The sequence below is a fragment of the Mustela nigripes genome, chromosome 13 (genome assembly GCF_022355385.1).
Source record: "Mustela nigripes isolate SB6536 chromosome 13, MUSNIG.SB6536, whole genome shotgun sequence".
In the NCBI taxonomy this organism is placed as follows: Eukaryota; Metazoa; Chordata; class Mammalia; order Carnivora; family Mustelidae; genus Mustela; species Mustela nigripes.
The window spans coordinates 133,218,060-133,245,101 of NC_081569.1; the positions used below are offsets into that span (position 1 = coordinate 133,218,060).

At 42.2% G+C, this 27,042-nt stretch overlaps 1 protein-coding gene across 4 annotated transcripts in view; it reads right to left on the reverse strand.

Annotated features, from left to right (window-relative positions):
- Positions 1-27,042, reverse strand: part of SIPA1L1 (signal induced proliferation associated 1 like 1) — a 136,644-nt gene that overhangs the window by 99,617 nt on the left and 9,985 nt on the right. For all 4 annotated transcript variants that reach the window (XM_059373835.1, XM_059373834.1, XM_059373832.1 and 1 more), the window contains exons 2-3: positions 15,231-15,361; positions 10,150-10,338 (exon numbers count right to left, since the gene is read on the reverse strand). In XM_059373835.1, the coding sequence (XP_059229818.1) occupies positions 10,150-10,338; positions 15,231-15,361 (320 nt within the window). The remainder of the gene's footprint in view (positions 1-10,149; positions 10,339-15,230; positions 15,362-27,042) is intronic.

Below are 27,042 nucleotides of genomic sequence, written 5' to 3' on the forward strand. Positions count from 1 at the left end.
TCTCAGATAAAGGCCTAAGATTTCACTGTGCAAAATTCAAAAGGATTCATTTCTATAAAGAAAGGAGTTCACTACAGAGAGAAGTAAGGAAACTTCCCCCGAAACCACTGGAGGAGCTGAATCCGAGGACAATGAGACAGTGTGCCGCCTCCTTCTGATGGATTTCTCATCCTCTGGTGAACTCCACCGGCAGCTCGGAGAACAAACTGGCATCTGCTGCTTGTGAAAAGAAGGAGCCTTTAAGAGGATTATGAAATTTGTTCGAATGTCAGTTTTCCTCCAGTCTGAAACTGTGCCAAATGTCACTGCTCTATCCTCTAATGTGACAATCTGACTGTATTCGTGGTTTCTACTGCAATTAAATCAAGGTAGGTGGTATTCTCCGAACGCAGGCCCCTCCAATCCTTCGTTAGCAGCCCTGCCCCCTGCCAGAAGAGAGGAGCTGGGGAAGAGGAGTGAGGTAAATAGAACACAGACCATTTCAAGAGAAAGAGCACATGTACACGGAGGCGGAGCTATGGTTTGGGGTTGTGAGTCGTTAGGAGGTTATATAAAACAGCACTCTTCTTTTTTTTTGAGACAAACACAAACACATCTGTATGGGTTTACATACATGAATATATAATCCTTCTGTGTCCTTCTCAGAATAGAGTTATGAGGACACCGGAAGCCATCCTGGGAACAGGCCTGTGTTTACCCACAGTTTGGGATCCTCACTTTGGTTAATCTCAGGGCCATGCTATACGATCCCATGCTTGCACATCAACGGCTGACAGGGAGCCTTCTGGAAGCATTTAGACCCCCACCAATGTTTCTACTATAACAAGGAATGATGGTCAATTGAACAGGGCAAAGGTTATATTTGACATGAAGGTCAATAAATCAGAGTGTCCTTAAAATCCACCAAAGTGATATGGGCTCTCAGAGCTAGGAACCAGCAGTAGATAAAATTGCTCTTCCTCTAATTAAGTGGAAACTTCAACACAGAATTAAAGAAACAAATACAAACACTCAGAGCCCTGAGTGTCTGCAAGGATGGATGATAAAGTCAGAACCCTCCACCAACAAAAACATAACTGAGTAAGCAACTTCTCAGTTCTGCATTTCCACCTCTTCTTGCCTGGTGTCCCGGCCTCAGTGAGGCTACTGGGGCGGCAAAGACCACAAGACAACCCAGTTTTGAAATTCTTATACAATCTTTACATTATTTGACTTAATCCGGAAATTTCAAACCATCGGTATGAGTCATGGTATTTCACTGTGAGGTGGTTCTCAGACTGTGGGCCATGAAGCTGTGAGGGTGCCTGAGCTTTGCTCTGGGACACAGATATTTGGAAGTAGTCTGATCCTTTCAGTTCTTGCTTTTAAACTCCGTTAGGCCATACAACAGTAATGTCTAACTTAAGGATAATTTTGCCCCACTACTGAGGCAAAACCATGCTGAGAGGATTCTCTGCCATGGGAACTAGGAGGTTCTCCAGTTGACTTGGTAGAGGCAGAAGCTATTCCTGGCCTTGTGGGAGGACTAAGGATTTGCCCCCGTAAACCTGGAAGGTGGTTCTCACCCCGGACTCAAGTTGTTTCCTCAAATGCAGGCACTTACTAGTACTCATTTCTGCAAACGCTGCCCCCTCCTTGGTTTCCCTGGACTAAGCTGTACGTCTGACTTGGGAGACCGCTGGGCTTCCACAGACACCCCCCAACCCCTCACACTCCAGCCCTGTACCGCAGTCTGCAAACCCTTCAGGCAGGAAGCTGGTGTGATCTCTCTATCCATTTAACTTGCTTTCCACCTCCTAGAGATCACTGTCCTTTGCTGCCTAATGCCCCAAATCCTAAAAACCATTGTTTCATTGTTTTGCCTAGTTTTTTTTAAAGTTGTTTCAGATGAAAAGGTAAATCCAGGGGCGCCTGGGTGGCTCAGTTGGTTAAGCAACTACTTTCGGCTTAGGTCATGATCCTGGAGTCCCGGGATCGAGTCCCACATCAGGCTTCCTGATCAACAAGGAATCTGCTTCTCCCTCTGACCTCTCCCTTCTCATGCTCTCTCTCTCTCAAATAAATAAATAAAATCTTTAAAAAAAAAAAAAAAAAGGTAAATCCAGCCCCTCTTTCTTAATCTTGGCTAGAAGCAGAAATCTGCCTTGAATTTTTAGATCAACTTTATTGGCATATATTTCTGAACAGCAATCTGCATCTGTTGGATTTAATAAGTTCTAATACACCTGGTACCACTATCAAAATACAGAAAATTTCCATCATTTCCGAGTTTCCTGGTTCCCATTTGTAGCCCATCCCTGTATCAACTCAGATGATCACTGTCCCCCACCCCCAACTATAAATTACTTTTCCCTACATTTTTAAAGAATATTTTTGTTGAGTAAAACCCACTGTGAGAGTTACTCTTTGGCACTCTAGAAACCTGTGCTGGCTTCTACCTTTTCTTTAGGCTGCAGAGCCCAACAAATGGTTGATTTTAACAGGGGAGAACCCGAATAGATAGATTTCTAAAGAAGACAAACAGGTGACCAAGAGACACATGCAAAGATGCTCAATGTCACTAATCATCAGGAAAATCCAAGTCAAAACCACAATGAGATATTACCTCAGAATGACAAAAATCACAACCACAAGAAATAGCAAGTGTTGAGGAGGATGTGGAGAAAAGGGAACCCTTGTGCATTATTAGTGGGAATGCAAATTGGGGCAGCCCCTGTGGAAAACAGAATGGAGGTTCCTTAAAAAAATTAAAACAGGAAATATCATATGATCCACTAATTCCACTACTGTGCATTTACCCAAAGAAAATGAAAACACTAATTAAAAATGATAAATGAACCCCTATTATTATTGCAGCATTATTTCCAATAGCCAAGACACAGAAGCAACCTAAGTGTCCATTAATAGACAAATGGATAAAGAAGATGTGGTACATATATACAATGGGATATTACTCAGTCATAAAAAGGAATGTGATCTTGTCATTTTCAACAACACAGATGGACCTAAAGGGTATTGTGCTAAGTGAAATAAGTCAGAGAAAGACAAATACCATAGGATTTTGTTTATATGTGAAATCTGAAACAGACTAACACACGAAGCAGAAACAGACCCATAAATATAGAGAACAAACCAGTGGTTGCTCAGAGTGGGGTGGGAAAGTGGGAAAGACAAAATGGGTGAAGGGGAGTGGGAGGTACAGGTTTCTAGTTATGCAAAGAGTAAGTCGGGGGGAGGAGAGGTATGGCACAGGGAATACAGTCCCTGGTACTGTCACAGCATTGCAGTGATAGATGGCAGGACCCTTGTGAGCACAGAATAACGCAGAGACTCGCTGAACCACTGAGTTGCACACCTGAAACTAACATAACATTGTGTGTCAGCTCTACTTCAATTAAAAGAACCAACAAAGATATCAAACTGATCACTGTGAGCTGATGCTCAATCCTATAACCTTGCTGAACACACTTCCATAGTCCTAGGAAGTTTCTGTAGATTCTTTGGGGTTTTGTACATAGACTACCATGTCACTGAAATAGGGACAGTTTTTTTTTTCTCTCCTTTATCTGTCCTTTTTTTCTTTCCTTTATCCATTTTTTTTTTCTTTTCCTTTTCTTGCGTTATTGCGCTGACTAGAACTTCCAGTATCATGTTAAACAGCAATGGTGACAGTGTTCTCGCCTTCTGAACACTAAGTCTTTCACAGTAAGGAGGATATAAGCTGTAGATGTTTTCTGTTAAGTTGAGCAAGTTCCTCCCTCCTTCTCTTTTTATAATGAATAAACCACTGTTGTTCCTCAAATCCCTCGATCCTTAGCCAATGTGCCTCCTTCGCTCCACTTTGCAAATTCATTTTCTGTTTGCTTTATATACAGTGCACAAGGCTTTTAGCTTTACTTAGCAGGAAGAATGGGCAAATAATAGATCTACTCTGTATTTCCAGAAGCAAAAGTACGAACTTACTTTTAAAAACTATTTTGTCCAGTGTTCCTGGTTATTCTAACTGGGTAAGCTGGTCTGGGCAAACCATTCTGTCATTACTGGACGTGAAGACCTTGTTCATTTTTCAAAATCCTCATCATTCACACTTACAGCATTTAACATGATGAATTTCTTAACCACTTCTTAAAAGACTCATCGCTACACTATCCCCTAAAAAGACTATCAAAGAGACTGGAAAAATTCAGTGTTGTGGGCAAAAAATGCCATTTAGAAAATTAATCCTCACTGGAAATTACTAACAAAAATAAAATCACTTTTAAAATGACATGGATACTGGTCGGAAAGTTATTTTAAAAAGCTGACTGAGATGCTGTCAAAATTATTTTTATTTGTGCACAGACATATTCTAAGCTATTTTTACCTTGGCGTAACATAAAAAATTTTTATACAAACATGCAATAATCTTCCCTAATGTGCAAAATTTCTCACAAAAATAAAAAGCTTCATATTGTGTATTAAATTGATAATAAATGTACCTGGTTTTGATTTGGCATTAAGACAAATTTCTATTATACAGAAAAAGGCTCTTCATTGCATCATTGTTTGTAATAGGAAAAGACTGGAATCAATCCAAATGTCCTTCAATAAGGGAAACTGATAAATTATGGTACAGCAACACAAGAGTATTATGTAGCCATAAAAACAATGGGAAAGCTTTCTTAGATATTGATATAGAAAGATCTCCAAAATTCATTACTCAGTGAAAAAAGAAAGTGTCCACAGCATGCTATATTCTGTATCAGGAAAAAATAAGACTCTATATGCATATATGATGGTATCTGTATAAAGAAAGACAGACTATATAAGAAACTAGCAAAAGGGTAACAACTATGTAGGAAGAGAGGGGAGGAAATAGAACAGAGTAGTAATGGGATCCCTCAAAGTAAACATAATTAGTTTGATTTCTGCACCATTTGAAGATATTAGCTAGTTAAGGTAAGTCCTGTAGGAAAGAAACCAGTTTAGATTTTTGTTCTAAAGCTGAAATTAAAACACAATCCACAATTTAAAGCCAAGACTGAGATATTTGCACTCCATTACTCTTTCTGGACTGTGAACCAAAGAATCCCCACTGCATGACTTTACCATGCTCAAATCCATCCTGCAAACTGTGGTCCCACCACAGCCAACTGCTGTGCTAATCAGAGAAGCTTCGCACTGGACAGGACTCCAGCCAGACATCCAGCCCAGCCTCAGCCCAGCACAAGAGCATGGATGAGCCAGGGCAGAATCCTTGTGAAGAGATGAAATAAAGCTACAAATGCCAGTGCCTTCTTCCCCTGGCCTGATGATGGTCATGTGTATTTCCCTCCTGATAACAGACATATAAGTCCATGAGCAGTTTAGAACCAAAGTGGTGGCCATCTGAATTTAATTGGGTACTAGCTGTTATCATAATCTAAAAGAAGAAGAAAATCTCAGGAATGGTAATTGTTCTGCCAAAGCTTCATTCATATAAAAGGGGTTTTGGGAAAGATGTTTTCCTTATGGTTTATTCTTCAAATCTGGTTGCCTGAATCAAAGAAGAAAGTGGCTGGTCAAACTCATTTATCCTCAATAAAATAATGCAACGTGGCAATGAATATCCTCTGTCAGCACAGAATTTCATCCATATCTTTAATCAAAGAATCAGTGGTATTCATTACCAAATAACACTTGCTTCTTTTCTTAACATTTCTTCTTGAAATAAATCTTGCAGACCTAATTAGATATGATCATTTTCCCCTTTAACTTCAATAACTTAGGCATAAGTTTTTAAGGAATAGAAAGCCCAATAAATATTTTCATTTTTTTGCATTTTTAATAATTATCTAGAAAAATAGTGGAGATACTCATTTAGGTAAAACCACTACCACGTACATGAAACTTGACATTTCCTAACGAAACAGGATTACCAATTCTCTCTACTGCAAACTGGCAACTATAATCTAATATGTTCTACTTAATATTAAACGCCGAAGTCAGCAGCAGTACTGCTTGGAGCCGTCTTTCCAGTTTCTTCTCCCACTCAAGGGAGGTAAAGGAGGACAGGGTGTTCAGTGCACTGCGAAAGAGTGAAGGCTCTGGAATTCGAATGCCTGCACTCAGGACCGCTGCCACCAGACCCTAACTGTGAATGGTGGGGGTCTTTCGGCCTCTTTGTGCCTCAGTGCTCTTGTCTGTAGATCAAGAACAATAACAGCACAGACACAAAGGATTCTGAGAACTAATTAAAATAATTCATGTAAATTGCTTCAAAGGATGCCTGGCTTGGTCACTGCTCAATAAAAAAAAACAAAAACAACAAAAAAACACACAACCTATTTTTACTGCCTCCCATTCCTGTGCAGCTACGCTGTCCACTGCCATCTGGACACTCTGCTTCCATCCCTCCATGCTTTGTTCTTACTGTTCTGGGTCTCGACCACCGCCCTGAGGAAATCCTCCTCCCTTCCATGGCCCATCTTGGGAACAGGCCTCATCAGTCATGGCTTGGCCCTGTTGGCCTGCACCTCGTTGCTCTTTGTTTGCAATTCTCTTTATTATACTCATTATATTAAACCTGACTTTCATTATAGTAATTTATGACCTTGTCTCCTTCATGGGTAAACACTGTGTCTTACTAGCCTATTTATTCTCCGTAGTATTTAACAATCCGTAGAGAGTGGTTCTCAATAAGCATTTATTAGATTTGAAACAGTTGTGCTTACCTATGACCGTGAACATAACATATTATTCGGCCTGTACTAGCAGTGCTCTCATGGGACGCTCACAAAGGTTAAATGAGATAGTGCATGTAACAGGCCACTAATAAACTAATATTTTATCATTATCAACCACAGCTAATAGTTCTTTGGAGCACATCATGTGCCCAGCACAGTGGCTTTCCATTCCCTTTGCACAGAATAGATGCGATAAAGATGTTTTTAAGAGACTGATGAAGAAAATGGCTCTGACATGGCAAATTTAAAAGTAACTATTAGCTATATTATTAAAAAGTTGGCCTGAAGAGATCATGAAGTTCCTGATATTTTACAACATAGTTTTGAATATCTAAATAATTCAAGACATGCAGAAGTATAAAAACTTGCAAATCGTAAAAACAAAGGGCAGTATTCTGCAAATGTGTATACCCAGTGGTCAGGACTATTAAGGGAAAACAGCACTGAGAACTTCTGAAAGTCTCAATCTTCTCAAGCATAAAATGGGCCAATGATTAGAAGTCCTGTGCAGGGCACTGTAAAAAGTAAGTCAGGACATGTGCTAATGTGCTTACGGCAGTGCACTAAGTAAACATACATGCTGATCTAATTTATTTTTATCATAAATGATGTTCTCAATTATCTAATAAGTGAAGGTCTAGGACCAAGATGGATAAGCCAAATCCAGAGCTGATCCAAATTTTCTGAGTCACAGTCTGTTCTAAATTATTGACAGTGTGAAATCACTGGTAGGGTATTGCCTTGTCTAGGACAATGGAAATGAACATCAATAAATAGTGAGAGCCCAAAAAGGCATCAGGAAGGAGAATGTGAAAGCTCAGAGAAGCCACATATAAAATGTGGATAAGCATATATTTATTTTCTAAAACTTCAGAAATTAAAACACCCACCTTCAGTTCCCACAAACATATCAGTCTAATCAAATGAAAAATACAGTTTTTATATTTTTGTGAAATGCTTTCTTTCATATATTACAGATAAAATTTTAATTTGCTCTTCTATTCATTTCAACTTTTTAGAAGTGGTAAAATGAAAAAATAAAGTACCAGAGATCTGGAAGGCAAAATGTCGCAATGAAGCAAGCAAACAGTGTTTTCTTTTTCCAAGCATAATCATGTATGCTGTTTAAAGGAAAAAAGATACTAAAGGAATTGCTTAAATAAAACTTAAGGGGAAATCTAGAAGGTCTTTTCAGTAAGTCTAGTTTCCTGATAACATTCTATGAATCTTTTTAAATGTAAGGATGTACAAAGCATGAAATTTTTAAAAATGATGACATGGACGGAAACAGAAAATGCTTTGCAATGATTCAAATGTGTGATCCACTGCACTTAGATGCATTTCTTTTTAAAAATCTGTATATATAAACGCATGAAAATAATCATTTTCTCAAAATGATTCCAAGGCCTTAATAAGATTTCCTACCAAAAAAAAAAAAAATGACTCCCCAGACTAAACGCTCAAGTATGCATGTCATCTGCTTTTTATCAGCACAATCCTGGCTTTGAATACTATGGAGATATAAATGAAAAGACAGAGGCCAAGGGAGTTGGGGGTTGGGAGGGATGGGGTGCGGGGAGGTGCTCCTTAGTCCAGATTTAGAGCTGCAGATTAGAATAGCAGGCTTTAAACTTCTGGGTTTTACTGCCTAGTAAAATGTCCAAAATAAAACTGGGGAGACTACCCTAGGTTGCCAAATTTTAATTTCTCAGATGAAAGGCATTAAAGAAACTAACACATATTATCATCAATAATTTATGAAGGAAAGGATATTTTAATAACCCCTAAGAATAAGCAGCCCATAATTGTAGCATAGGCAGTTTTGTGAATTAAATCAATTTGGCTTTAAGTTAAACTCACTATCTAGTGTTCTTATCTTTTCTATGTTGATGGGACCAGAAAGTGTTCATCACTAAGAGAGGGCATAAGATGAACCAGAGAACACAAAAGATGTCTATAATTAGGGCACCCACTTTTTCCTGAATATGGGTACAAAAACAGAAAAATGGCAAAAAATACCTCCCTTCTATAAAATAACCTGCTCTAATGTAGGATTTAGAATGTTCAATTTGTGATTACATTATCAGTGTCTAAATATAATTCTCCTTGAAAAGCACAGTAACTGGAAAGACTGAATCCATAAAGTAGAACCTAATCCTCATTTTTCTATTCCTCCTCTGTTAGACTAAATTTCAGAACATTTACTAGAAAACAGCCCCCAAACAGTTGAGCTTACTGGTATATCAGTGGTCTTCTGAAACATTCCAAGTGTGCCTGATTTGAAAGTTATTAACGTGGACACGCAGAGCCTACTTGAAATCTACGTACAGAACAGACATCGGCTGGGCTCTCTGACAAGTAAAGTGAATGGACAGAGAGCAATGGTTTGAAAAGTTGTGTCCAGCCACTGGCTCCTAACACTGGCTGACTTAAAAGGGTACACCTTAAAATGGATTTTTTTTTAAACTCCTAGTCATTTTAATAATGTTGGAATTTTGGGTTAATTAAGGAGATGCCATCAAAATTTGCTCATAAAATGGCATTAAATAAGTGGACCAATTTTATATTTGGAGAATTTTTTTAATTGCAATAGTAAAGCTATAATTAGTCATAGTGCCAGGATGTAATATGGCTGAAATGTTCAAAGATGTTCAAAGAGAGAATCAGAGTATATAAATACAGCATCTAACACAACTAGCCCAGATGCTCAAACTATTCCAAGCAGAATCCTTGGTTAGTGAATTTTCCAGAGCATAACTTTCTGTTCTCTACCCTTTTGCTGTCTCTGTGTAGATTATCCTATCAACCATCTGCATCTTGACCAAATGGCCAAACATTAAGGTACAGTAAGTTTGGAAGTGAGAAAATCTTGATCATTTGTGACTAATTAGGACACAGATTTTTAAAATCTTGGCTAGCATACATCTTCGATGGCATAAATAGACTTTTGAAAATTGAAGTGTTTAAGGGTACAGTGGCTAACAGCACAGGCTTCGAACTTACTGTGTGAACCTGGGCTTATACTCAGTTTCCTGAACCTCAGGGTCCTCATCTCTAAAATGGGGATAATAATGGTGCCAGTCTCATAGGGTTGGGAGAATAAAATGGGTAACATATTTAAAGCACTTAAAACAGAGCCTCTCACTACTACTACTACTTATTCCTAGAGTATCTGAAAAATTCACTGCATTTATGGAAGATTTTATAGTGAAAGTTTATACTGAACACAGTTTAAGAACTGTATCTATCAATTCAGACAGAACATTTTATCGGATGAGAAATGTTCAGAGAGTTAAGGAGAAAATGAGTAATTGCAAAGAGACCATCCTTTGTCATATATGGTATCAGTTTTTCCTGACAAAAAAGAAGTATCGAGGTCTATATTCTGGAAACCTAGCAGTTAATCTGAGCAGCAAGAATGCCCTCCCCCAGAAGTCAAACTCACTCCTTGTTCATCCAGTTTCATGAGTTGCTCCGTGACCTTGGGAGTGTTGAAGGCCAACCTCAGGCATTGGACATTGAGCTCAGGAATCACATGCTCCAGCACTTCCTTCAGGGGCAGTCCTCTGGCTGTCGAGTGCTTGGCTGTTGAGGGAATGGCGTCCTCCAGGACTGAGCCTCTCAGTGTCATGAGCTGAAAGACAGATGCGTGCTCCGTTGAGGACTCTGGGTGCAGGAGAGATGTAAGTACATCGAATGCTACCGCCTAGAGGAAGGGGCTGCTGAGGAGCAGGGAAGGGCTTCTGTAGGGGAAGCTGGTGAGGGAGAAAGAATGAAGGAGGGGTAGAAGAAGTCTGTATGAAAAGAGGCCAACACTTCCAAGACCCAGCCAAGTCCAAAGGCACTCATCATCAAGCCTTTCAGGGACACCTACTTAAAAACCAAATAGAGCATTTCCTTAGAGAGCTCAATAAGATCAAGTCTTTCTATGGCTGTAAAACACCACTAACCAAATTAGGAAGGACATATCCCGGAGAAATATCTGAAGAATAAAGGCTCAGGACTTAGATGTTACACCTTCCTTTTATTTTATATTACATTATTTTACTATGCAATTATTTTACATTACAAAATTCTATTATATTATTTTATTACAAAAGATAAAGGGAAGGATAAAGTTTTAAATTTCATAACATATTGCTCACAAGCATATACTATTTATATTTATAATGCTACGATAGTGTGATCATGACTGCAGGTAGTACAGCAGCCTAGACAACAGCACTGAAAATCACTTTAGATTTCCCCCTTTTTTTTTTTTTAAAGATTTTATTTATTTATTTGACAGACGGAGATCACAAGTAGGCAGAGAGGCAGGCAGAGAGAGAGAGAGGAGGAAGCAGGCTCCGTGCTGAGCAGAGAGCCCAATGCAGGGCTCAATCCCGCATCTCAGGGATCATGACCTGAGCCAAAGGCAGAGGCTTTAACCCACTGATCCACCCAGGCACCCCAAGATTTCCCCTTATTTCTTAAACCACTTTCCATTATTATGAAATATAAACATCACCAAAGAAATTTCTCCATGTAATGATGATTTGTTGGAGTAAACATGAAGCCTAGAGGAATCTTAATTCCCAGAAAGTGTCACACAGCAAAACTGTTACTATAATGTAAACATTGTATGGTGACTTAAGAGAAAACCCCATCACACTGAACACCTTCCCATGAAGCCAGCAGGTCAGCAGGCACCGACCCGCAGCAGGTGTGGCCAGAGACAGAGGAAGGCGTGCCTGCAGATGGCCAGGTGCGCTGTGTGCGAGGGGACGAGGGAAGCAGCCCTCAGTGGCAATTCGGAAGGCTGAATTTGCTAAGAAGAGTGTAACAAGCTCAGGTTCTAAGAGAGTCCAAAGGCAGAGTACAGGATGTTGTGGCTCAGTGCATAAGAAAAGGCCCTCACGGAAGGCTTGGCACTAAAAAGGGGCCACGAGATTGGGGGTGTGTGTGTAAGTTCTGTAAAAGAGCATGTGGGAGAGCAAAGAAGAACAAGATATGGGGTGGAAAGAGCCACCACGGTGGCGGAGCAGGATCTGAGGGGAGCGCCCAGGAGGGCGGACAGGGAAGCCGGGGCCCAGGAGTGCGTGCATGAGGGAGCTGTGCCCTGTCAGGCTCCCCCACGGAGCCTCAGACCTCCTTTGAATGGGGAAGATGACGTGTACCTTCAGATGAACTGCAGGAGGAAGAAGCCGCAGGCAGACAGTCCAGCTGGAAGGAAGCTGTTAGTAGGCTCAGAAACCAGGCAAAGGGGGCATGAAACACGGTTAGCAGGGAAATGGAAACCAAAGGAACAGGCACCAGAGAAGGCAAATCTCTAACATTTCCCAGCTGATGGGGAAGAGAGAGAAGGGCAGGAAAAGCAAAATTTACCAGCATCTTGCTCTCAATACAAGAACAAGGTACTATCCATTTAATTAATATCTTTTCTTTCATTTACAAATAATTTGTTTTCAAATAACACTTGTGTAATAAAAACATTTTTCCTATGATTTAATATGGAATTTGACAGAAATGTTTTCTGAAGCTTTCTTCTGTTTGTGTTTTAAATCATGGTAAACTGCGGAACAACCCAGTTACTGTGCCCCTGCTTCCATGGGATCACCTGTGCCTGGGGACAGGAAGCTACACAGGCTGAAGTCTGTTCAGTGGAGAAACCAAGACCAGGAAGGCTAATCCTGCACCACAGAAAGACAGCAGCTCACCTCACGGAAGCCAAAGCAGAGAAAAAAGACAGACTCATTTTTTTCTATCTGGATCACTAGCATTGCTGCCATTTTTCTTAACGATTTCCAGAAATAAGACAAGGATCTTAAGAAGTCTTGGTGCACCTTTGCTTAAAAACATTCACATGCTGTAAGGTTTTGTTCATAAACTGTCAGGCTTATAAACATGTTTAGGTTGTGCACTGATGATTTCTATTGAAATGCAAGAGGAAACAGCGAAGTGTCTGTGGGACAGGGACTGGCATCTAGAGATATTTCTCTCAAAGGACTTTCGTTAGTTAATTTTTGTGAAAAGCCTAACTAGGATATTATAGTTACACCACATTTAAGGATGACTTTGATCGGAAAGGAAAAAGTTAACAAGAAAGCTAGGGACACTTCATTACATACACATTAGAAAGGACAGGAAGGAGACAGAGAGGAAGGGAGAGCACGACCTAGGATTCCACGCATTAGACGTGTAGTCAGGAACCACTTAAGCAACAGTCCCACCTTCATGGGGCTTAAATTCTCGTGGGGGAGACAGAAAACAAACAAAATAAAAAGTACTGCATGTGAGACAGTAATAAATGTTTGTGAAAAAAATAAAGCCTAGCATGAGACACGAAATGGGCTGTGTGGGAGTAGAAATTTTAGATCCAGCGGCCAAAGAAGGCCGCTGTGATTTATGCGTAAAGGTCAGGAGGCAATGAGAGAGCTGCGGCTGAGGAAGCCAGGGGAAGGGCTCTGCAGGACAGAGGAATAAGGAATAGCTGAGCCCTGAGGCAGAGGCACTGAGGCGGCCTGGAGGGGAAGGAAGCCTAAATTAGCAAGGACACTGACCGGCTGTTACTCAGGAGATGAGAAACCTTTAAAGGATTTTGCACTGAGGAATGACAGATCTGGATTACATTTCTAAAAAATCCCTGCAGGGTTTAAAGGCAGAGCCGGAAGAAAGGCTCTCAGAGAAAGAGGATGGTGGCCTGGCCCAAACCAAGGTGGTGGGATGAAAGAAGAGGCTGAATTCTGGGCATATTGTGAAGACGGAGTCAACAAGCTTTGCTGACAGACCAGACTGGGGGTTAGGAGGCCAGGAGGAGACAGGAGTTCAGTGTGACTTTAAGTTTCTGGCCTGAACAACTTTAGTAACAGAGCTGTCAGTTAAACATTAATTTGAACATAAAAATAAGTGATGATGGTGTCTTAAAGCAGGAACAACGTTTGACTTGGATGTTCCAGTCAAGGGCTAAGGCAATGGACCCAAGGGACCATGGGACGGGCTAGCAGGAAGGGGACGGAACTGTCAGACCAGAGCAGTGGGGGTGGGGAGGGTTGTGTGTGCAGCCTGAACCCGGCGTAGGCGGCAGGGGATGAAAGGCCAGCAGTTCAGACCAGAGGGAGAGGAGAGGCCGGGGCCAGACAGGGAGAGCTGGGAAGCAAGCTGCAGGGGACAATCATGGAGACCAGTGACAGGAGCCAGGGAGGGAGGAATCCCTCTTAAGAGTCTCATGCTCTACCGACTGAGCTAGCCGGGCAATCCCTCTTAGAAAACTCTGCCCTCGGACGTCACGGATGGTAGCAACTGGAGTGGCCCTGGGAGGGGAAACAGGTAGGAACAGGAGGACAAAAACCCCAGAAGTAAAGAAACAGGCTGACAGGAATCTAAGAAGGCAGAAAGAGGCAACTACCTACGTCCAGATTAAAAAACAGTGTGTTCTCTGTGCTTTTTATGTTCACCCAAATCTGCTTAACATATAGCTCTGGTTAAGAGAGAAAGTACAGTGGGGCGTGTGAGCTCTTCAGTTCTCTGTGGCCACTACGTACAACCCGTTAGATACTGAAGGCATGCCTTTAAAAATCCTATTTTTAATTTCCCCAGAGTTCAAGCTGAGGAACAATTACTAAGTGAAGCCAACCCCTGAAACCTGCCTTGTATCCAATGGGGAAAATGAAGTAAATGTCCTATTTAATCTGGTTTCAAAACCATTATTTTCTAGCTACCTCAGCGGGGTATTGGGCATCAATGCACAAGAGCAATCCTACGGTGAATGTGGTGCACAGAGGCAGTAACAAATTCGTAACTGGCACAACTGTGTGTTTAGAAAGAAAACAAAGGCGAAACTTCAGGGTCCCAAACTTGTTCATGAGTTTACAACAACAGTACCACCAACAAAAACTGCTTTAGTGCTATTTCATTTTTCCTTTCCTTTTCTTTTCCTTTTCTTTTTTTTTTTTTCTTTTTCTTTAAAAAAAAAAAATTCACACGTGATGTGTACTCTGAGTCCTAGAGAGCCCCAAGAGCCGGTCTCCCATGCTGTGAAGTAGCCTCGGGTTCGCCGGGTCCCTTGGAGTCTCCTGACAGCTGGGGAACAGGCCCAGGGGGTGGCCAAGCAGAAGTGGAAGAAGAAAAGTCTCTTTCCCTCCTCTTGGGTCAAAAATGGTTCTAAGCAACAGTGTGGAAGAGCGAGTTAACTCTTGGGTGACCCGCTCTCACCTGTCAGGCCACTGGCTCAGTGCCACCCAGCTGCCGGGGCACGGTACACAACATCCACTTTGGAATCTTGAGGACTCCAGCTTCCTGGGGCCACACTTATCTGAGTATCTTTCTCCCAATCAAAACCCCTCATTCAATTATCACATCTACCCAGGGTCGATGGAGAGGAAGGATTCAAATCCAATGGTGATGTGCACCCCCGTCCCCAGCAGAACAGATGAGCGTGGCCTCGGCAGATTCTGAGACCCAGGCAGCTCTGCGCTGGTACCTTCCACGGCTGTGTTGTTGCGACTCCTCACTCCGGTCAAGCCTCGGTCTTTCTAGTTTGTGACTTACCTCACTGGTTCTAAAAATTATTCGGTAGTTGTATGGAGATCCATTTTCCTTTGTTTCTTCTGGTTTTTCTCTTCGAATGCTCACAGCCACTGGACCAAGATTCTCATCGGCCCCAAAGTAGTTCCAGTGTTCTTGGGTAAAGTAAGACAAAGCAAAATTAGAAAATTGACACGTCACTTTAAAAATGTTACATTCTGCCTGATATTTAGATCGCTCAGAAGTTATGTCAATAAAATATAAACACATTTAGCAAATATTCCTCAGTGAGTTATAAAAACAGAGACTTAGCTATACAAGTTTGGTCTCAGGGGAGGTAACACTGAAGAGCACTGGCTTGTTAAGTGTCTTTTTTTTTTCTTTAAACTAGTGTGCAACTTACTACTTTATTATTTAATATTATTTTAAGAGATTTGTGTTCTGTCCCCTCTATTCTACCATTTAAATAGGCTACACTGTGTGGGCTTCCTTGCCTAAGGGAAGGTTTGTGCCAGTGCCAGTGTTTGTGCAAAAAAACAGAAAAAAACCCTACATCTCTTGAGAACAGAGACTGAGGATTGAGGGTTTTCCCCCAGATTAAAAAAGACTTCCCAAGGGACATCTGGGTGGTTCAGTCAGTTAAGCATCAGGTCATGATCTCAAGGGCCTGGGATCAAGTCCTGCATCCCACCCCCAAACCCTCACTGCTCAGCAGGGAGTCTGCTTCTCCCTCTCCCTCTGCTCTGCCCCCAACTTACGTTCTCTCTCTCAAATAAATAAGTAAAAATCTTTAAAGAAAAAAGAAAAAAAAAGAAAAGACCTCCTAGAACAGGAGAGAGGAGAAAGGACTGGGAGTCACTGAGCCACACTGTCTCCTAGCAAGAGTAGGGTCTACGGAGGAAAGAGCTTCTAGGAGAAGAAGCTGAGAGAGCCAGAAGCTGAGGCCCAGGGCTCTGGGCCTCACCAGTGGTTCCCACACAGGGAGCACCAGAGCCATCCTGCAAAGCCATGAACCCGAAGGGCACAGTTGGGGTGGGTAAGAGCTCTCTCCTGGGTAAGCACTGTAGCCAGATGACTGACGATTCAGGGCCCTTTCCTCAACATGCTGGCCCTGCACATGACCCCAAACCCTGGCACAGCCTGGGGGGTTAGAGGGAAGCCACCAAATGACTGATGCTGAATTCCTTCCTCTTGACCAGAGGGGAGGTCAGGATGAAACTTAAGTTAATTAACAGAAAAAAACTTTGAAAATGATATTCACTATACACTAAGTATATAATTCTCTAAAAAAGTTGAAATTGTTGATACACACATGACATTTTCACAGATGAGGAATCCCGTAAAACAGAAATATATGAAAAGCTAAAAAACAAAAGTAGCTAATTTGTTTTTTGAACCTCCACAATACTTTACATTGTCCTAGCTCATTGACATGTGACATGGCTAGATGACGGAGCCATGACATGGTAAGTCACCCTCATACAAAATGTATAAATTTGAAAATACACATCATTTCCATGTGAGATATAAAAGCATTTAAAAGCCCATGAGAAGAAGAAGAAATAATGGCATTAAATGTCTAATCATGTAGTCTTAAAATTCAGGTAATATAGATGAAGACACTTTGCCGGTACTGAAGAGGGATTATATAAGGATACAGGAGGGCTCTCCAAGAATACTGTCATAATCCATGGAAATTCAAAATGAGAAAACTCAGTGGGAATCGAGGCACCGAACATCTCATAAGTGGGCAACTGAGAAGCAACCTGATAGGCGTCACGAAATCTGTGTACAAACACTCATGTACACTCTCAAACCACATCCCGTGAGAATCGTCACACTCCGCGGCTGTCTACTCTTACTCTGCATCTCAGTTTAGTAAGCCTGGTGGTCTGGTCTTCAAGCTTGCGGCTTTATTTCAGAGGAGTGATCCTTCCAGATGTTGACAATGTCCAGAGCGTAGGACTGACACAGGCTTGCATGCAGCAAGTGATGTAACAGAACAACAGACAAGGAGGAAGAAAACCAAGACAGGAGACAGAAATCGTATGAAAATGTGGACGAGAACTTAAAGGAAACAAGACAGCAGTCTGGGGCCATTGAGAGAAGGAACGCTTGAATCACCACCCGGAGCATTTTACTGCCGCAGCACAGGACTGCACCGCGCCGGTGTCCGAGAGGAGCAGGAGCCACATGCGTTACAGTCTGCTCCTTGCACTTTGGGGGTCGGACTGCAGTCCAACTCTCTACAAAGTCCTCGAACACACCCCACAGTCCTCAGGAAGGCGGATGGGTTCGCCGTTCTCTGCGGCTGGGGACAGCTGTTCGGGGCTGCTCTCAGTTCCCTGCTGGTAACCTCAGCGGCCCTCAGGCAGCTCTCGCTCCCCCTCCCCGGAGCAGACACTGCAGAGGTCCTCTGTTCTCCTTCCACTTCCCCCACCTACCTTCTCCTTGGTCTCAGCAAATGACAACAACTGTCTAACCACAAGGAAAAAGAAGCCACATCAGAAGCAAGCAGCCTCACTGTCCGCCATTATACACAAAAACTGACCTGGATCCAGACTTGTGTTCCTTTTCTTTACAGTCCCAAACCCGACCTCCCCCGCAATGCTGGCCTCCATTCATTGCACCTTCCCTGAGACCTTGAACCCCCCTCTTCAACTTCAGTGTCTCTCTCTTTTTCCTCATTCCCATCATCACTGAATCAGGCTCATGTCTCCATCTTTAAATATAAAACTTGTCCTCAAGTCCTTATCACCCTTTGGGTTCTCTCCTTTGTCTTTGCTTCCACTGGCAACCTCCTGAAAGGGCTGCCTAGTTCCTCACCTCACAACTGCTACAGTCCGACTCTCATCGCACAGCCACCACTGACAGCTTTCAAGCTAAAGCAAATGCATCATTTTGGTCCTTATCGTGCTTCAATTCTCCAAAACATCTGGCACAGATGATCATTTTCTCTAGAAACACACTCACCTCCCGGCTTCTGTGATACCACCTCTGCCCATTGTTCTTCTGGCCACTCTGGCGGGTCTTACTCTGGTGCCCTTCCTCTTCCCATCATGAATATTCCACCCACGCCCAGAAAGAACTTCTACTGTCACCTCAAAAGAGTCTAGGTGCCCACTAAAGACACCTCGAATCCCCCCACCCATATCTTCACATCTTCCCGATGGAACTCTGTCTGTCCGTGAACATCTGCAAACAGGAACTCGTTACCATCCTCACCAACCCGCAGAGCTCTCTCTGCAGTCCCAATTGCAACAAGTGCCACATCCACCCAGCTGTCCAGCCCAGACTCCCTGGGAATTCCAGCTCCTGCACAGCTCTCAAATCTACCTACCTTCCTTCCCATCCCTCAGCCATCTAGACATTTGTGGGTCTTCTAATTAGTTTCGCACCACCAGCCAGATGATCTTTCTCAAAATGCAGACCTGACCATCACTATTAAGTTTTAAATGCTCTGGTTTCCCAAGGGTTCTTGGATACTTTCCATGCCTTTCCAAAGGCCCTCTCAGCCTATTGTGAGCCTGTCACTCCAGTTCCAAGTCAGATCGCTCCATCATCCTTCCAAACCCACTATATGGAATTTTTCTCGGTTGCTCAAATTTCACTATGCCCCTTCTCACCTAAAAGACTGTCTAGAACATTCTTCCAACAGCTCTACTTTATTTGACTAAGTCCTCTCACCCTGCAGGTCTCAAATGAAATGCTGTCTAGACATCCTCTAAAATGTGACAACACTGGAGCAAAATCAAAGTGTTTATTCTGTGTATTAATTCCAAAACGTCATTTTATTTTATTTTTTTTTTAAAGATTTTATTTATTTATTTGACAGACAGAGATCACAAGTAGGCAGAGAGGCAGACAGAGAGAGAGGGAAGCAGACTCCCTGCGGAGCAGAAAGCCAGATGCAGGACTCCATCCCAGGACCCTGAGATCATGATCTGAGCCAAAGGCAGCAGCTTAAACCACTGAGCCACCCAGGCGCCCCCAAAATGTCATTTTCAAGGAAGAATGCATAAAATGACAAATCACTGAAGTGAAATATTTCATATATTTCAAACACAAAAATATAGAAATATTATTAGGACCCCCAAAATACAAATTCATCATAATGTCAATATTAAACCCTATCACTCTAGTATAAATTGGCAGAAAAAATTAAAATAGTATTTTTTTTTTTTACAGAGATCACAAGTAGGCAGAGAGGCAGGCAGAGAGGAAGAAGCAGGCTCCCCGCTGAGCAGAGAGACTGATGTGGGGCTCGATCCCAGGACCCTGGGAGCATGACCTGAACCGAAGGCAGAGGCTTTAACCCACTGAGCCTCCCAGGTGCCCTAAAATAGTATTATTCTGAAAAAAACCCTAAACCTTACATAAAAATGAAGAATATTTATAAAACAGAAAAGTCTAGGTGTTTTAATCGGTTAAAGATTATTTAAAGATTATTTAGAAGTTTTATGTGTGTCATCATTAAGTCCTGACCGTTTTTGGGTTTTTTTTTGCAGTTTTTCACAGCTGCTGAGTTGGGGGAATGTTCATGAGATAATTAGAACTAATTTCTAATACTTTCTTCAGACTCTATCTTCAAACCCATTTAAAAAGCTCTAGCAGAACATTCTGTTTTGTTTTGTTTTGTTTTCCTTGAAAGAGAGCTCTAGCTATTATTTCCAAGAAGGCATTTCCCTTTGTTGAACTATTTCAGTTTCACTGGGGTAGATGGAAATCTTGGTCTGGTTTCTGGTGTTAAATTCACTACTATCATGATCAGACACTGCTTGTTCAAAATGTCTTTCCATTTGAGTGAGAATTATTCACACAATAAAAGCCTTGTTTTTTTGTGTGCACTGTCCCTGTTTCCTGCTCCCGAGGATTACAGAGTTCTAGAAACATTCCCTCTCTACACGAACATAACTTTATTCAGTTCAAAATCCTAATGCACTGTGTAACTCTCTGACAGCAGAATTCAGTACGTCACCTTAAATCAAATTTCTGAATCCTTACACTTTGATTTCAAGACAAATGACTGATTTTTTCTTTTAAAACCAAAATACCAGCCTTTGGAGGCTATCTTATCTCGTCCTTCTGGCCAGTCTGGGCTCTTCCTGTCCTTCAAACTCAGTGGACTCGAACCTTCCTCCCAGCAGCCATCTACCTGCACGTTTTGCTAGTAGAGTTATTCAACTGCAGAGAGCTCTCCTAGCCAGATCCACAAATCAACTCTGTCTTTTGCTGGAATGGAAGGGGGGTGAAAGGGGAACAAGAACGGGGGAGTTACAGAAGAGGAGGGTTACAGAGAAGCCGAAAGCCTGTGAGGAGAGAAATCAGGATAATGAAGTCTGAGGGAGGAGAGGGGACGGGAGAAGGAACTGGATATTCAAGTATGGTGGGTAAATGGACTGATGCAGGAGTTGAAACACAGGTGTTGGGCCACCAAAGCTAATGACATTTTAGTGCCAGCACACTGGAATGCCAAAAATCAATATTGCAAACACTCTGTCAGAACGATATAATGCAGGGAAGTGAGGCACTGTGCCAAGCATTCTATCTAATATTCATGTCCACCATGGAAATATAGGTATTTCCTTCTTTTCTATAGATGTGGCAGCAATGATTTAGAGAGAATAAGTCACCACCTAGCCATGAGCAACTAGCAGTACCAGATTTCAAACACATGATTTTAACTACTGATTTCACAGCTCATTTTTTTTTAGCCATTTTATATTAACATTATCTTCCCCAAAGTTTCAGAAATTATATTATGAATACAAAAAAGTCTAATAAAATTTGATGCCTAAAGGGATTAAGTAGCCAGATCATGCCTAAAGAAAGCTTAATTGAGCTCCAATTGCTTAAGTGGCTAGAAGGGCAATTCTGGTATTTTGCACAAAAAAAGTGAATTTTGGATTGGTTTAATATTCCCAAAAAACATTTAGATTATTTAAAACACCTTAATCACAAATCTGAGAATATCTAAAATCAGATTTTTAAAAAATAAAGAGCTTGTATCAAAACAAAAATGTTATTCCTTGATGTGCCATAAGTCAAGGCTTTGCTATGTTCAAAGGGAGAGATACTAATGTTTTATCCATTGATGGTTGATTCCCCTGTCCCTGCCTGCATTTTCTATATTTAACACCTAAACAAACCTTTAGCCTGAAGTTTAGTTCTGGTTCCTGAGTTTTAACAAAGATGTGGCAATGAGCAGTTCTGTCATCACTAGAACAATCTGCATAAAAAACTATATATTTTGGTTGACATTCACAATAATAAGTAATTTCACATTCAGAGAAAAGGGAAGTACTAAGTAGTTCAAAGCACCAAGTAATTAGATCAAGTACAGTCACATCACCTGGTAATGAGCTGTGTACAAGGCAAAAAAATTAAAAAAAAAATAAGCCTGGTATTTTATCTGTAAAGGGGGAAGGGAAAATACAATCACAGGAGTTACAGGGTTCAACAGGCAATCTTTGTGTTGGTCTTCACAGTATTTGCAGACTCTGTATTAGTACTTCATTTGTATATTTTTCTAGGGAGACCAGTAGAATCTGCACTGTGCAGAATTATGAACAAAACTAAGTTTTTTATAAATAATTTGTAAAGTTAAAGTATTTCTTTAAAATTGAGAAATTTATATAGGGAGAACAGACATGATAAACACAAGAGAAAGCAAATGAAACACAGCTACTATTTCACACCTAACAAGCTGGCATCTACATTTGTCAAGTACAACCAGTGTTTCGCCAAGTGGCCCATTCATACTCTGTGGCTGGCGCTGTGAACGGACAGCAGCCACTTCAGAAAGCATCGAGAAATATATGCTAACATCACAAAAACGTTCATATTCTCATCTTAGCTACCCTAATTGCCTGTGCAGAAGGAAAAATGAAGAGCCTTCCATGGTCTCCAGAAAAGGCATCTTAAGTCACTGTGGAAGGGGACACTGAAGGTACTAGCACTGAGCACTCAGACCTGGTTCCCCCTATATGGTAGCAGGTCAAAGAATGGACCTGCCAATGACAATTATGTCACCATTTTCAGTATTTTAAGCTATTTTTCCCTAGAACAGTCTCTTGCTGGACTACAAGTGTGCCAGTGGTAGTGCCGTGGACCTGAATGTGGACCCTCTGTATTTTCATCAGGCAGAGACTCCAGGTGGAAGGGGGAAGGCCCCGCAATGTAGCATGCCCCTCTATGCCTGCTGGGTTCAAGTTGTTCAGATGTTCTGTTTTTGTACAACTTGTTACATCTTAATAAGACTGACAACTAGGTTAGAAAGAGAGGACAGACCTAAAGCCAGGAGAAAAGCAAGCAAGCAAGCAAGCAACAGCAGCATATTCTGCTTTTTAAAAAATGAAACCCAGGTTTGGCAAAGTAGAAGTATTAAGACGCCAGCTTTTTAAAGAATGGCTCTTTCCGAGAAGTGCACCACTCAGATATTCTCAGTCTCCAGTCCCCAAAGGGCTCATCCTAATTATAAGGGTGGAGGTTCCATGAGAACTAAATAGCCCAGGACTTTGCATCATAATCAAAAGCAGGTCAGAGTAATGCATGGGGACATTTACACAGGACTGGCCACCTGCCAGAATTCTGTCCCATAGCACTCCACTAAGCTTATAATTATTGTTGCATAAGAGTAATTGTGCACATTTACAAAGTACAGAGTGCTCTGAAGTTCCAATTCTTTTTCCCATAGATAATTCTTAAAAAGTAAGGTGGTTTACTTGCCAAAACTGCATGAAGTGGTGGGGCTTAGGAGAGCACGTGACTAAGCAGCCCACAACACCTCCATAACTTGCCAATAAAGGGTAGGCTTTAATAGTGTTACATTGACATTAATAAATTGCATCAAAAAGATTAAAAAAAAACACAAAAAACTCTTTTTGAAACAAAAGGATAATAAAGAGTAATACAATCAAACCGAGGAAATTTTATTGGTCATTATCTATGACAAATAGCCAACAACTATATTTTTAAAAAATTCAAGCTCATGAATGATTAAAAGAAAATGTTTTGAGCCTATAGTAAGTAATCAAAAATACAAACTATAAATATTCCTAGTAGGCAAGAAAATGTTCAACTATACAATCTTAAGCATACCAGGTAGACTTTTCTGGTCTGTGCTTTCTTAAGAGAAGCAACCTGGCAGTAAAAAAATCAAGGTTCCTATAAAGTTCACACCATTAGATTTACAGGACTCTACCTTACAGAAGTAACAGGGTATGTGGGGGGAAAGTTACATAACAAGATTCATGTATGTCCAGAGGTTTTTCGTCTTGTCTATGGATAGAAATTAGGGTGCCCATGTACTTGAATGAAAAAAATATGGATCTTTATTTTCATCAATTTCTAAACAAACACCCCCATTTCTGTCAATGATAAACACAGGCAACAAACTACAGTACTATTAGCTGTACATGTGACTTTGACACCAAAAGAAACTAGATATTTTCATGTCACTTGATAGTTAATCGCAGACATGTCAAAATGTCAACTATGTTCATCACTACTTTGAAAGCTATCAGACCTGATACTAGATTATTTTGTTAACACAGAAGAAACAAAATTTTAAATGCTTTTGCAATTGTATTTTAATATGCTTGAATTGCTTTGTATTTTTACTTTAATCTGGGTGAAAAAAAAATTATCCTAAGGTGAATCCATAGGTTTTGCCCAACTGCCAAAGAGGGCAATGGTGGGGCAGGCGGGGGTGGGGTGGGGTGGGGGGAAACCTTAGGACTATCTGATATAAACGTTATATGTAATAATGAAAAACGGGAAAACCTTAATTTGCGACAGCTGGAAAACTTTAACAGAGCCAATAATGGAAGCATGAAAAAATTTATACACTGTATCTAATGATCCTATCTTACTGAAAACATGAATAGGCATGTATTAAGAAACAAATAAAATCACTAGTAATCCCAAGATTAATTTTCTATAGTTACTATTTTTCCGTAATGAATATATATAACTTCTATAATGGGAAGATTTTTTAAAATATTAAAAAATGTATTTGGTTTGCAAATGGCCAGTCAGTATTAAAAAACTGTAAAAGGCTGCACATTAGTGTAACTCTTTACTTTTAATGTTAACCCTGATTCAAATGCCAGCTCAGAGGGAAAAAAATGTATTTAACAACCACATATGAGAAATTACAATGAAACACCCATCACTAAGTCAACTATTTTATACTTAAACACCCTTTGTCCCTCCTTACCAGGGACATTGCAGCAAGAGGTCTTCCTACCTAAAAATGCTTTTGAAAGGCCTTTGGAATAACGTCCCTCCAAGACAGCCAGAAATGCGGTTGAGGGCGAAACCACTGCTGCTCAGCAGGACAGGGACGATGCAGAGAGTCTCACAAACAGTACAGCCATAGACTTGCTGGCTGCCTGCACCAGCTGCAGACATTGCTTCTGCTGAGGCTCCTCTGCCATCAAATGCTTCTGCTGGACGTGAACGCAGTTAGAAAGAGGTCTCCCAGGGGGCTCAGTTGCTTAAGCATCTGACTCCTGACTTCAACTAAGGTCATGATCTCAAGGTGGTGGGATTGAGCCCCATGTCAGGCTCCTTGCTCAACAGGGAGTCTGCTTAAGGATCCTTTCTCCCCTCTGTCCCTCCGCTGCCACTCATGTGTTCTGTCTCTCTCTCTCTCTCAATAAATAAATAAGTAAGATCTTGGGGGGGGGGCGCCTGTGTGTGTGTGTGTGGGAAGAGGTCCCCTGCTGTCCCAAAGATCAGATGGGGATGGCCTCCATGTATAGAGGAGGGACTCCATGAGAAAAGCCAGGAAAGGAACTGATTCAATAAAGCAAATATTTCTTGAACACCTGATTTAGGAGCTCAGGACGGAAGGGTTCACTGGGTGTCTAAAGTCGTAATGAGGTACACGCTTGGAAGACAGGTGAGTCAGGCTTTATGTATCAAGTTGTACTGAGTAATAGATCTAAAGAGCCCTTCTTCCCTTGACTCAGCAAAGAGAAGAGCATATGGGAATCCGTGAGCATGGTAGTCATGTTGGTAGACTTCGCAGGAAGTTGGGGAAGCACTCCCACTTCCCAAGTGGATGGTTCCTAAGTTAACCACGGTAACTGGTGGTTGTTTTTCACTTTTCATCTTCTCTACTTTGCAGAAAAAAGCTGCAAAAATGGTATAAGGAATTTCCACAGATCATGACGCAGCTTCCTCCAATCCTAGCATCTTCTGTGACCCCAGACAATACAATTATCATGGTCAGAACCAGGAAATTCTGACGGGTACAATGATCCCAGTAACTGATGATTCTATTCAGAGTCCATCACGGTTTCCATCTGCCTTTTTCGTCCCGAAATCCCGCGCAGCATCCCATGGTGTACTCAGTTACTCCCCCTCAGTCCCCTGCAGTCTCTGACAGCTGCTGGCTCTCGGCTCGCCGTCTCTCACGACCATGGCACCCTCACAGAGTACTTCCCAACCCACTGGGGTCTCCCCGGTGGTCTCACGCGATCGGACCGAGAGTGCGTACTCTAGAGCCAAGGAAATGATGTCCCCTTCCCAGTGCATCAATTCCCGGGTTCAGGGTACGGACCCTGATTCAACTACATGCAGGGGCACCTGCCAGTTCTTAGGGTTGCAAATACCTTCCGGGAGAGGCTTTGCCATGGCGCACACCCTGCTTCTCGTCGCCGGTCACGCACGGATGCCAGCATCTAGCCGCCGCGTCCAGCACAGTTCACCACAGAAAAACGCGGTCTCCATACGGGTGTTCTGGGCCTGTGGGGATCAGCTTGGTGGTCCGGGTTAATTCCCACTAAACCACTACGACCACACACAGACTTGTTTGTGGTCTCATTTCCTGAAAAGGGAGGAAAAGGAACTGCCACACATTACTCAGGGCCTGCCGTGGAACACGCGGTCGTGCGCGCAGAGGGCCCTCACGGCCTCTCCCGGGTGCCGTAGGCAAAGACACGCTCCACTCCGTGAACTCACAGACTTCGCACCCGCACCGAACATTCCCTCAGCTGCGGCACGGTCACGGAGCCTGCCGAGGCATAGGTGCGGGCCTCCAAGGGCTGCTCAGGCCCGCTGTGAGCCCGTGCGTCGCAGGAAGTGCTGAGGGCACAGGACGACTCGGGGTGGCGGCGGGGGCAGACCCACCACAGGCAGGAGCCAGTCAAGCGGTCGGGAGAGATGAGAACACAACAGGCATGCGCGGAGGCGGAGAGGCAGCACCGCGGTCGCCGCCCCCTCACGCTCCACGCAGCTCTCTGTGCCGCAGGCGGCGCTACCCTTCCGCTTCCTGTCCACGGCCTGCAAAGCCTGCTGGGGTCGGGGGCGCATGGTGCCGAGGGGGAGCCCGCCGTCCACGCCAATGCTCCCCGGCCCTGGTTCATAAACAAGACCACCAGACAACTAAGGAAACCAGTATTAGCATGAGAGAGAAAAAGGAGAAAACAGAAAATACAACCCAGAAGATACAGATCATTCCAAGAACTTAGGAGGAGAAATGTCTAATGACAGCAATGGAGGAATGTGGGTTAGAAAAAGGGAGGATAAGTTATTGTCCAACGGAACTACAGGGAAATGAAAATAATGGGATCCTTGGGATTAAATACACAATTGTTGACAAAAATGAAAGGCCTAGATAACTGCATGCAGAGAGCTGCACACCAATCCCTCGCCCGGGAGATAAAACTGATAAATACAGAACAGAAACAGAGAAATGAAAATTACAAAGCCAAAAGCACGGAGGATAAATTCAGAAGTTCCACCATCCATCTAAATGGACTCCAGAAAAAGAGAAAAAATAAATTGTAGGTTTTTAAAACTATTCAGAAAAAAGTATATTGGTTGA